This window comes from Vigna umbellata, chromosome 1 (assembly GCF_029865625.1).
Source record: "Vigna umbellata cultivar VRB3 chromosome 1, Vumbellata_1.0, whole genome shotgun sequence".
Classification (NCBI taxonomy): Eukaryota; Viridiplantae; Streptophyta; class Magnoliopsida; order Fabales; family Fabaceae; genus Vigna; species Vigna umbellata.
Genome location: NC_142165.1, coordinates 101,554,267 through 101,566,659, shown reverse-complemented (window position 1 = coordinate 101,566,659; position 12,393 = coordinate 101,554,267). Strand labels below are relative to the sequence as shown.

The following is a 12,393-nucleotide window of genomic DNA, read 5'->3' as shown; positions in this document are numbered from 1 at the left end:
CCTGGCCAAAGTATTCATTAACATTGGGGTGACATAAGCAATTTGTTGTTGTCAAAAACCCTAACTGGACCGACAAAAGGGTTTATCCTAACCGGACCGAACCCCTTCTTTCCCACTTCGAATCTCTCTCTTCCATTCTCTTCACTCTCTTTCAGATTCCTCCTCTCTTCTCTCTTTGCGTTTTCATTCCTTTTTATTTCTGAATATTTAGCTTACAACTATGGAGGAGTTATCTTCTCTCATTACGGTGGAGAAGACCATGCGCACCGCCTCTGTTGTGGAGGCCATGGTGGTGGACACAATTCTTGTCGCCGCCAAATCTCTCCTTTGCCTTCTCATTCTGGTATTCCCTTCGTACCCTCTCCTTTTAATTTTAACTCTTAAAATGCCCAATCCATGTTGTGGAATTATCGTTAACGGCGTGAACAATTGGTGTTTCCAGACTTTCAATAATTCACACGCTCTTTCAAATTTCTTTTCGGTTCATCAAAACTTTTTCTACTCGCATGAATTTTAACGCCTATTTCGCTTTTTACTTCTTATCTTGGGAGGAATTTAGGGATTTTTTTCCTGAAATCTTACCGTTCTGTGTTGTAGTCAAAGTCAACGGGAGCTGATAGTGAATTCTTTTTTTCATTCGTGTGGGGGGAAAGCGTGTAAAATACTCTGCTTCCTTTTTTGTGCGGATTGGGGGTGGATTTGGTTGCAGCTGAACCCTATTCATAATTGTTGTTCTTTGATGCTGCTAGACTGCTGGTTGTGTTCGATTACAGAAGTTGGTCCGTTTATTTGTGCTCCGAATCAAAAAAAAATTAGTCAGGTGCGAAAGAATGATAGTTTGTTTGTTGTTCGTGTAAACCAATGCTGTTTTTTGTTAATAGAGTGCTTAAAATATCATCTTTTTTATTTATTTCTTCAGATCAAATTAAAAGCAATCGAATTATTGTAATTTGATTAAGATTCTTTTTTACGTTAAACCTGATTTCTTCTGCATTGGTCATTCTTTTGCTTGATTGGCTTTAAGTGCTGTGTTTGTCTTTTTGTCTGTGTAACATGGTCAACGAAACCTTAGAACCTGATTTTCATAGAACCATCACATTGACTAGATATTTCCTTCAAGAAATTAACCAGTGGTTCTAGCAAAACATTGACAATGCTTTAACAGTAGGACAGTTTTCTAATGTGGAGTTTCATGTGAGTGGTGCCTGCATTGGTTTCTTGTTTTGAAATTTCTTCTCCTTGAATTGTGCTAAATTTATATTATGCATTCTGTTCGTGAAAATAGACATGGATATTTTCTTTTCTGTTTTGTGCGACCATGATTGGTGTTCAGTAGGGAACTGTGATCTCCGGAGTTCAGTTCGCATCATGATTGCTTGCTTGGGAAGCTACTGATGAAGCTTCTTATTGTAACAATATAAGTCCATACAATAATTAGGCCACGGGTTATGATTTGTTTATGTCATGAGTTTGGTTTGTGTTCTACCTTTTGGTTAATTTTTATGGGACACATTAGTGTAGTTCACGCTTTCATATAGAAGTGGGTGGGTATAAATGATTATGTCTGTTTCCCAGACCGCCGGATCTCTGCTGACTGACATCACCCCAGAATTGACCCCAATAGATGGAAGGTGAGAATAAGTTTAAGCAACACTTTGGAAAATATAACAATGCTTTATGTCTGGAAACATTTGCAGTGATGTATGCCGATTCTTCTCAGGTTTCCTTTTGCTGATCTCTACAAGGGAAGACATACCTACCTTGTGAACAAGGATGCCAGCGAGTCAGATGACGACGAGGAGGAAGAAGATGATGACGACGCAAATGATCAAGATGATGAGGAAGGAGATGAAGATTTCTCAGGTGAAAGTGATGAAGAGGCTGAGCCCGAGGATGATCCCGAGGCCAATGGTGCAGGTGGAAAAGATGGCGAAGATGGTGATGAATATAATGAAGAAGATGAAGATGAAGATGAGGATGAGGAAGAGGATGAAGATGAAGACGAAGATGAAGATGAAGAAGAGGAAGAAGAGGTTCCACAGCCACCTGCTAAGAAGAGGAAGTAAAAGTGTAGTAGATGGTACAGTGTTTTCTTTTTCTGCCATATAAGCCCTAGCTAATCTTAGTTCTCCGAACTAAAGTTTCTTTCAACTTTCCAGTGGAGCCTTCTCCACATATAAAAGTTCAATTTATGTGTATTGTCTGTTATTTGAGTTAATTTTTGCCTACTTTATTTAGTCTTGTCATAGTTATTTGAGTTATTGAAACCCAATTGTATAAAAAGCAAAAACTAGATGAGTACTGAGTCAGTGGGGCATGTTGTGGTTTTACTTAACTTTAATATAATAGAAATGTCAGTAATGTACATGTACAGTGGTTGTATTGTACTATCCAACTTAGCTTTCTAAGAGGGTTAATTAATGTTAAAGTACATATGCTTAAAATTTTGTTAATTTAAATACTTCTTTGTCAAAAGAGCTACAGAAGAAATAAATTATTTAACAAAAACAAGTACAATAAAAATTTGAACGAAACTTAATAAAATGAATTACAAGAAAGAAAATCAATGGTATGGGATTCAAGTGATTAAATTAAAGATTTTACAATTTTATTATTGTTGTGTTTTTAAATTTATGAATGTTTTGAAGTAATGTGATAACTTGAAAAGGAAAAACCATTTTCTTTTCCATTTTTGATACTATTATGAATTAATATTTTTAATGTCATTATTAATACTATTTTTATAAATAAATTGAATGCTGCTTCTTTGGTTTAATGATAGATTTATCATAGTGTTTAATACAGTTTCAGTTATCTATGTCTTGGCCCAGTATAAAGTTTTTATCTAGCTTAAAGTATAAAGAATAAGCCAAATAGAATAATTATTTTTTTAATATTTTATGGCACTAAATTATTGTGTAAAAAATTAGATTTGATATTTTTTTTGGTTGTATATGTATTGGATTCCTTTCACGTATTTCTTTTAACTATAATATTTCACTTATAAAATTTTGTATTTTATATTCATATTTTTGTTATTCTAAATGCTGGTAAAAAAAAAATTTGCTCGGTATCCTGGTGAAAATTTATACCTTGGAGAGTGTTTCTTATTTTGTGCTGGAGTGGTTTATAAAAAATAGAGTGAAACATGTAACACCAAATAACATTACTTGAATACAACTGCTTGCGGGGCACATATAAACAAATGATAAAAACAGACGTATTTTCGCATTACTATCATGCATGATTATTTAACAGATAATTTATTGCATGCAATTATTGAGAGAAAAAATAATTATTGTGATAGTGCATGATTTTATATATACATGTCAATTTGACTCACCGCAGAGGCTCTTCATCATAATAAAAAAAAAAATCCATAGATTTAAAAAAATCCCTCGTTAAAAAGGGTATTTTTAAAATTGATAATGTTAGTGATTACTATTTATTAAGAAATAAGTTGAACCAATCATTTTTTCTCTTTTATTTTTGGATCATCAAATCAATTTCATAACTCAAAAAGTATTAGTTAAGAAAGTTAAATTCAAAAAATGTCTATATCATTAAAATGTTCTCAAAAATTTTGTTAGTTAGATCAGTTGATGTGTTTTTCTTTAAATATAGAAAAATATTAATCTTTTTTAAAATATATTATTAAATATTTGGTTCAGATTGGTTTATTCAATTTTTTTTATGGATCGACTTGTCTCAACCTTTAGTCTAGACCAATCAATCTTAATCTTTGACATGACTTATCTTGACTTTCGGCTTAGGTTTGTTTATCACAACCTTCGACTCAAGTCGAACTGTATTGACATACGGTATAGATATACCAATCTCAACCTTTGGTCTGGTGTGCCTTTTTTAGCTCGTTTGAACCTTGGGTTTGATTTCGTCAATCTTAATTTTCAACCCCACAAGTTTATCTCAACCTTAGCTTGAGATAGGTTGTTTCGACCTTCAGTATGGTCCAGTCTGTCTTATCCTTAAGCCTATGTTAGTTTGTCTCGACTATTAGCCTGAATTGAGTCGTATCGACCTTCAACTTAAATTGGTATGTTTCAACTTTTAACTCATGTTCACTTGTCTTGACCTTTGGCTTAAGTCGTCCAATGTCGACTTCTTTCCCTTTTCAACTTGTTTTGACCTTTGAGTTATAAATTTTGTCTATCAACGCAATTCCATCTTCAATTTTGGTTCAGGTGAACTGGTCTCGCTTCAAGTATGGTGGGACCAAATTACCCTGACTCTGACCCACTCTGAGGAAGCTTTGGAAGTTTGAATTATGTTTTGGCCCCCTTCATTTGTTGGTCCTATAAAAGGAAACTTATTCAAGAATGGTTAAGATTGACCCATGGTCATGAGTTAAATTAATACATCTAATTTTATTGAAGAAAATCAAGGTCATAGTAGTTATTTCACTCAATATTGTGGTTCTAATATTCTAGTCATTATTTCTAAAGTTATTCAAGTTTGACATATCATAAGTTTTATCTAATTAAATAAATACAAAACATATAAATTATTCAACACAGACCATAAAATTGTGTAAATCATTTGTCAGAGTTTTGTCTAAAGTTGATTAGAAAAATTATAATTATCATTATTAAATTTGAAAATAGTTTAAATTTCTTATAATAAAACATTGCAAATCCTAAAAAAATATAACAAAAATTATGATAAATTATTGAGACATATTTGGTTTATTCACATGCACGCACAAAAATGAAAATAAATTTTAAAAATTATAAATACGGTTAAATTGTACAATTTTGTTTCAAATACAACTTCAAATTAAATAAAATGAAATTGTCCGAAAATTTGAATGTAAATGTTAGAACTTCAAACTAAATAAAATGTCCGAAAAATTTCAATATAAATGTTAAGTTGTTAAAGATTAAATTTAAGTTTAACCAAAAGTTGTGATGTCTTGGGACAACTTTATTTTGAATTTAATCAATTTGTATTCTACTTTAAATTAATTGAATCAATTTGTCTTTTACTTTAAATTTACTCAGACCTGAACGTCATATTTTCCATTTCTCATATTTAGGACATGTGAACATGGACATTAAGAATTTACATACCATTATTCATCCGCACCAAAATATTTCACCTCACCTCTACCTCTATTATTCAATTATTTTATTATTTATACAAAAGTCATAATCACTCTACTTTAAAATTATATTTTCTTTCTCACGAGTTTTTCAAACTGATAAACATAATATCATATTTAAAATATTTATCCATTTCAATAATAAGAGTGAAAAATTACACTAAATTTTTTTATACAGATAAGCAAATTGGTTCAACATTCAATTGGCTTTTATATAATTTTTTCTTTCATTAAATTTTTTTATTTTTTTAAAAGTAAAATATTTAAATTATTAAAACATATTTTGAAAACAAAAATGAATTTTTTTTTAAATCAATTCAGGTTTATTTATTCTCTTTTTTAATATACATAGAGTTTTTAAGAAAATATGTATTTTTAAGTTTATATATTTTTTAAGTAACATAGCTTAATAAATTTTTAATTTTATAATAAATGAATCTATGGATAAACTCAGAAACATTATTAAAAAAACTGAATAAAATTTAGAATTAAAAATATATAACATATAGTTTACTCAGAAAAATAAAGGAAATCTTTATTTTATATAAATCTAATTATTTTTTAATAAGTTGATTTTCTGAAATAATAATAAAGATAAAATTAGTAGGAATAAATAAATTTTCTATATTTTTAAAAAATATTATATTCAAATTAACACTTCCGCTAATAAATATGATAAACAACCTTGTTTAGATGGGATAAAAAATTAAACAATAAAAAAATTGAAAATTAAAATAAAATATAATACATACACGAAGTTAAATTTGTATACAATAAAACAACACACATTATTTTACAGAACAATACAACACATACTGAGAAATCATAAGAAATTTATTGATAGTTAAGAAAACATGAAATATTTGATGTTATTTCTTTCAAAGCATGTTGTGATCTTAGTAACATATCCCACCAAATTGATATTTCATATTTTAGCATCATCCTTTTATGTTAGGCTAACGGAAAAACTTGAAAATAAAATAATTATTAGACACAAATAATCAAATATTTAATAATACAAAGGAACAAACATAATAATATGGACATCATTTCTTTCTTACAAAATTTATACTAATTAATTATTAATGAAAAAAGCTAGCATAGTTTAAAAAAAATAAAATAAAAGAGTGACCAAAGTAATATGAATGCTAGAATCATAAAACTAAATCCACTTCATGATAAAATTTTCACATTGAGAATATTTTCACACTTAAAAATCTCATAAATATAAATTAATTTTGCATAACAAAAGCTAAATGATAAAATTAAAGGTAAATAGTTTACTGGAAAATTGAACTCTTAACTTAACACTATGAAACTTAAATTTTTAGAACCACTATTGGTTAGAAAATTGTGGAAACTTGTCCACAATAGCTTGGTTGGGAAGAAAACTATGTAACCAAGTAGGAAAATACATCAAATAAAAATAATTTGATTATAACCTGTAAAGAAGTACTTGAGAAAATGTTTAGGTAAAAACCATAAAAAAAAATATATGCTTAAATTATCTTAAATCACTTCCATTTGTTGAGATGAATCCCAATCCAGTCATTTTATTCATGAAAAATCACTTCCAAAAAAAAATCTAGCAGAACATACATACGGAAGGAGCACAGTAGTTCCTCTCCTTAAATTTGTGATGGATAATTCACTGAAGATATTCTGTAACGAGCTCTTTTTTTTATATCAGCAAGCAACTGATATATCATAAAATGGTATAAAATGGTAAAATAAGAACCATAAACACATTATACATATAGCCAAGAAAGGATTACCAAACAAACCTCTAACTATAGATCTAGCTTATCTTGACATTCCCTTTTCAACCCCTCAGTATCTTTCTACTTACAAGCTTACGCAGACTATCTATTAAGTTGCATGCATCCTAACTTTATAACATTAGTAACTGCTGATATTGCATAACCATAGGTTTGGATACTACAAACACTGCAAAGCTTATAGGCTTCACATAATATACTGCATATGATATGATATGCTGTGTCCTCAACCTCAAATGGAAAAACAGTCTTCAGTAGCCGGCTACACAACCCCTACCAAATTGCAATTCTTCCCAACTTCTTCTGCGTACTGGACCATATAAACCAGAAAAACAACAATGGCCTCATAGTTGCTCACCACAGACTAAATATGCATGCTTTCCTTTACAAATACCTCTCTGCCACACATTGTCAAACATATTATTCGTACTGATATTATAAACCAGATTAGTAGATAAGCATAGCTTGAGCAAAACAGTTTCTCGTAGGTTCAGAACAACCTCTAATTCAGCCTTCCGACATTAATCAGCAAAAGTAACTCCTCAGTTGCCTCCCTCTTCCTCTTACCTATTCTCACCCCGGACACTGAGGCAAAGCGCTGAAACAGAGAAAGAAAAGACAGACGTAACAAATTGTCCTGCTTTACAGCTCTGTATAGAAGCATCCATTGCTTGTATAGCATAATCAAGGGCCTTTTTCCTTAGTTGCGGCAATGATAAACCCAAGGATTAAGCATTGTTTCACAAGACAAAAACAACAGGACAATGAATCTTCTCAGTTTGTTTTTGCCTTCAAACATTAAGCAAAGTTGTATTAAGTCCTATTTGACCATTTTCAATCCTAAATACATAACCGTTAATTAGCTTATTTTCATAATAAACACTTAACAATTTAATTTGTTTCTCACATCCCTCATTAGTCACCGTAACAATAACATGATTTTATGTATTATCATACAAGTTATACTAGTTCTCCTCCTATTTAGTGAATCTCTTCTACAACTCCTTACTATGACTAAGGTAAACTTGACGCCAGTGGCATGCATGTTGTTAGCAATAGCTTGCTTGTATTAATTTGATCCCGTAAGACAAATCACATCACAGGAGCACAATACCAGTAGCTCTTCTCCTTACTGAACATATATTTTTGTCAGTATCAGGATCGTGATCTTTGCTCGGATGAATAATAAAGTATTGTAACAGAGTATAGCTGAAGATATGAGGGCAGAGGGAAATTGTGGGACAAAGGCAGTAATACACATGGCAAACGAGGAGGGAATAAGGTGGCACTCCGCCCAAAATAACCAATTAGTTGGTTGATATCCTGTGGTTCAAAAGTTATATATGTAGCACTAGCACGACAGAGTGGGGAAAAAAGTTAGCATATGTGGCTCTGACATTCTCTGTATTGTCTTTCCGCAAATTCTGTCTGTATTTTTTTTTTCATTACGTTTGAAATTCTTTGTTTCATCAAAAGTTTTGGTGGTTATACAAGCAGAATTTCTGTAATTACTTGACATTCTCTGTATTGTCTTTCCGCAAATTCTGTCTGTATTTCTTTTTCATTACGTTTGAAATTCTTTGTTTCATCAAAAGTTTTGGTGGTTATACAAGCAGAATTTCTGTTATTACCTGTCCTCCCTTCCTTTACGTTACTATATTGTTACATATATCCTAGGACTGAGCATTAAGTTTGCCTTTAACCCTTAAGCAAAATAATTGTATTCACTTTCATTCAACCATCCTAAATCCTAAACACATAACATAATAGCAAATTAGATTATTTTTCATGTACCCTTCCCTATCCTCTTCTTAGAACAAAGCAGTACAGGCATCAACACAGTAAAAATGAGAAAATTTGTCTTAATATAAACCGCGCCAATGATGCGTGTCACAACTACTAGTTATGTAAGAGTTAGCATCATTTTAGAACCAATGAAAGAACAATCTATTTGCAATATAGATTCATAAACGAAAAAACTAGGCAGATTCAAATTAATAATAGTAGCAGCTCATATGACATGAGTTTGTTTTATTCTTAGACACTTAACAGCAGGAGCATAAACTCAAAAGTACACAAATTTCACTCACTCAGGCAAATTTCACTGACTAAGGCAGTTTTCCAGATCGAAAGATGGCAAATTTGGAGGCTGTAGAGTAAGAATAATCAATTTCATTCTCCTTCAAGAACTCCTCAAGGAGCCGTTTAGCTCCTTCGGGATCAGCACTCTCACATTCGATCTCATAGAGAATCCCAGAGTCAAACTTAGTTTCATCCACCTCCAATTTCAATCCCTTCCAATCATACACATTCCTCACGTTCCCAAACCCTCCCAATCCTATAAACCCCTTTTCAGTTCCAAACTCCTCCTTCACCCTCAGCAAAACCCTAGATTCCACCGATCCCAACTTCCCAGGCTCTGCAACGCATTCGCGCCCGACCCGCGGGTCCAGATCTTCCTCGTCCTCCTCCACGCGACTGACGCCGTCCACCAGCACCGCTCGCGCCTTCAGCGAAACGACGCACCGCTCGTCGTCACCGTAGAAGCGCAAGCGCAGCACGGCGCGGCGCTCGGAGAGCTCGGACGCAGCGCCGTCAAAGAAGAGGTTTTTCTGGCGGTGGGTGACGACGTGGAAGGGGGAGAGCAAGCTGGTGACACGGCGGTGGGCGGTGGCGTCTGCGAGGCGCAGCTTCACTTCGACTTCCATTGGGGAAGAAAGGTGGGAGACTGAGGCTAGGGTTTTACGAGGAGAGGCCAATACGATGCGCCTTGGAAGCGGGATCTTCACCGCCGCGATCCAGCTGACGGAGGAGAGAAGTGGTGCCAGCGGGGGCGGTAGTGGTGGCAGTGGTGACGGAAGCGTTGCGTCGGCGAGCTTCCTCGAGCTCTTCTTTGTCTTCGATCTTGACTTCGATTTTTGTTGGCTTTCTTCTCAGCATTTTCTAGCTTGCAAACCGCTCTTCCGCTTACTTTTCCTGCGCCGTTCAGCTAACCCTATTCTTAATCGTCGACACTCGGGTCGGGCCTGTAATGGTAATAATAATAACAATAATTTTAAATAAAAGGTTCTAACAATATGTTTTATATTTTTTAAACCATTTTTGTTGTTAGAAGAAAACGTTAGTTAGACGGTATTAAGTCAACTATCACGACATATAAAATAAAGGGTTAAATATGTTTTTAGTTCTTAACCTATCAAACGAATTTGTTTTTAGTCCATCTTTCAAAGTAAGTACATCTCAGTTCTTCTTTTTCAAAAAAACCTTATTTTGAAAGAGGAACTAAAAACAAATTCTTTTGATAGTTTAAGAACTAAAAACATATTTAACCCTAAAATAAACGTTATTATAGAAAATTTATATTTAAAAGAAATGTTTCTGAGACTATAAGTGTATAGTAGGATATCTGAACCGAGCGGTTCTCATATATCACATTCTACATGTTACAAGCATGTTTTAGTAAATTAAGTGGATAAACAATTTTTAAATAACTTAAGAATAAACCTCAAACATCAAGTTTATTCTTAAATCAACTCCTTTATAATTTTACCTGTAACCCCCAACAGAGATACACACAATTAGACCCAAAACCAATCAAAACTCCCATCTTTCACTACACCAAGATCCAACAACAGTTTCCAATCAGTTATACTTAGGGATGACAAAAAAATTTGCACCCGCGAATATCCGAGTATAAAATCCGCGACAGATAGTTGGTACCCGCGGATATTTACTACCCGTGGGTTGCGGGTAGCGGGTTTTTTAATACCTGCTTATAAATAGGTCGGATGCGAGTATTATACTATCCCTACCCGCGGATACACGCTATCCGCAAAAAAAATTAATTTATATTTTATTAAGTTAAATTTAATTAAAATTAACATTAATTTATACTTTATAAGGTTAAATGTAATTAAAATTAAATTTTAATTTATATTTAATTTAATATATATATATATATATTATATTTTATATATTTTTTGAAATTTTATTTAAGTTTTATTATAACATTTTATAAAAATATATTTTTTAAAATATTTGCGGGTATCTGTGGGTTTTAAAATATACGCGGGTATTTTTTAAGCGAGTATATGTGCGGGTAGCGAGTGAATTTTTTTTGTCGGGTCGAGTTATGGGTAGGCAATATCCATGCCCGACCCGACCCGTTGTCATCCCTAGTTATACCTCAATTACATCAGCTTAAGTGATAAAAAAAACATGTAACAATCGACAAACGTTCACAACCATACTTTAACAAATTCAAACAATACTCATTTAAATCAATTTCAAGCACTAGTAATATCATATAATAGTATTTCAGCAAGCTATCTACTCAACCCCATAACCAAGTCAATTTTATTCCAATCAGAGCACACCAAAAATCAAATTATCAAACTTAACAAGACTTTATAAACAAACATTTAATGCCCCTTACCTGATAGAAAATAAAACAACTCTAAATGACCTAAAATCGCTCACTCAACTTAAACAACTCTATATGTACCTACACACCATGAAATCACGATCAAGGTACATGGTTAAAACCACTAATCAACATGAAACATATTGTAAAGCTAAGAAGATATTTGCGACAATAAATCATTCACGTGGATGGAAGAAACTTACAATTAAAAAAAAAGAGTAAAAACTTACTCTTTTGAGAAAATTGCTTAAGTAAATAAAAATCTTGTTACCGTGATCACGTGTGCACTTCTTGATCTTCAAAAAGATTACTCAACTATTAGAACTCAAAGAAATAATGCAGATAAACTTAAAGAATAAGTTTTAAAAAGATATGTGTTTTAAATAAGTAAACTCTTTAATGAAATCTCTATTTATAATTACAATTATTTTAATATCAAAATAATATAATCTTATTATTTAAACATCATATAAATTCTCCATAACCAATTTTCTAAATTTTTACCCAAATAATATTATAATTAAAAGTTAAATTAAAATAAATCTAATTAAATTCGAGTTATATATATAACAAGAGCTCACACATTTTTTCGATATATATTACCAAATCAGTGACCTTTTCAATCGTCATGCCATAATTTTATTAGCAATAGAAATATGTATTCACAAGTTTCTTTATGTGAGATTAATCAAATAATTTTAAAATTTAAGCTAATCAATCTTGAGTTTGAACAAATATTTAATCCTAATTTGTTTTGGTCCATTCCTGAATTAATAAGATTAATAAAAGTAGAACAATCTTAAAAAAGTTCCCCATAAATCGCGACCTTTTCTTTAAAGAACAATTTGTTTGTTCTTACGTGATTTTATTTCAGTTATTCATTAATTTAAGAATTTATTTATTTGTGCAATATCCCAAATTGCATATTATTATTTGTGCAATATCCCAAATTATTACTTGCTGCCTCCACATAGTCTTTCTGTCATTCGCACTCTTTTATATATATTTATAGTTTTTGTTATAGGTTTGGATTACTGAATAGTTAATCACAGTCCAAATACAACTTAATAGCT

General features: G+C 31.8%; 2 protein-coding genes across 4 annotated transcripts; one reads left to right on the top strand and one right to left on the bottom strand.

The window, feature by feature from the left end:
- The first annotated feature begins 22 nt into the window (after positions 1-22).
- On the top strand, positions 23-2,198 carry LOC124841851 (uncharacterized). Of its 3 annotated transcripts, none has more exons than XM_088105221.1 (4): positions 23-340; positions 743-820; positions 1,576-1,631; positions 1,721-2,198. In XM_088105221.1, exons 1-4 carry the CDS (start codon positions 221-223, stop codon positions 2,064-2,066), a joined length of 600 nt encoding a protein of 199 aa, XP_087961347.1. In that variant the 5' UTR covers positions 23-220; the 3' UTR covers positions 2,067-2,198. The 3 variants fall into 3 exon arrangements, with proteins under 3 accessions (XP_087961347.1, XP_087961346.1, XP_047174171.1); XM_088105220.1 differs by having other exon boundaries at positions 25-343; positions 598-820; XM_047318215.2 differs by lacking the exon at positions 743-820 and having other exon boundaries at positions 27-343.
- A 6,662-nt stretch (positions 2,199-8,860) lies between these two features.
- LOC124841849 (adenylate cyclase) lies at positions 8,861-9,922 on the bottom strand. The gene has a single exon (XM_047318213.2). The coding sequence runs from the start codon at positions 9,603-9,605 to the stop codon at positions 9,006-9,008; it is 600 nt and encodes a 199-aa protein (XP_047174169.1). The 5' UTR covers positions 9,606-9,922; the 3' UTR covers positions 8,861-9,005.
- Between the last annotated feature and the right edge of the window lie 2,471 nt (positions 9,923-12,393).

What these genes read in the sequence shown, in the direction of transcription:
- LOC124841851 (XM_088105221.1), top strand. Translation starts at nt 221, where the DNA reads ATGGAGGAGTTATCTTCTCTCATTACGGTGGAGAAGACCATGCGCACC. An exon ending in CTCTCCTTTGCCTTCTCATT is followed by an intron (nt 341 to 742) that starts CTGGTATTCCCT and finishes TGTTCTTTGATG; the next exon opens with CTGCTAGACTGCTGGTTGTG. An exon ending in ATCAAAAAAAAATTAGTCAG is followed by an intron (nt 821 to 1,575) that starts GTGCGAAAGAAT and finishes TCTGTTTCCCAG; the next exon opens with ACCGCCGGATCTCTGCTGAC.
- LOC124841849 (XM_047318213.2), bottom strand. Translation starts at nt 9,605, where the DNA reads ATGGAAGTCGAAGTGAAGCTGCGCCTCGCAGACGCCACCGCCCACCGC.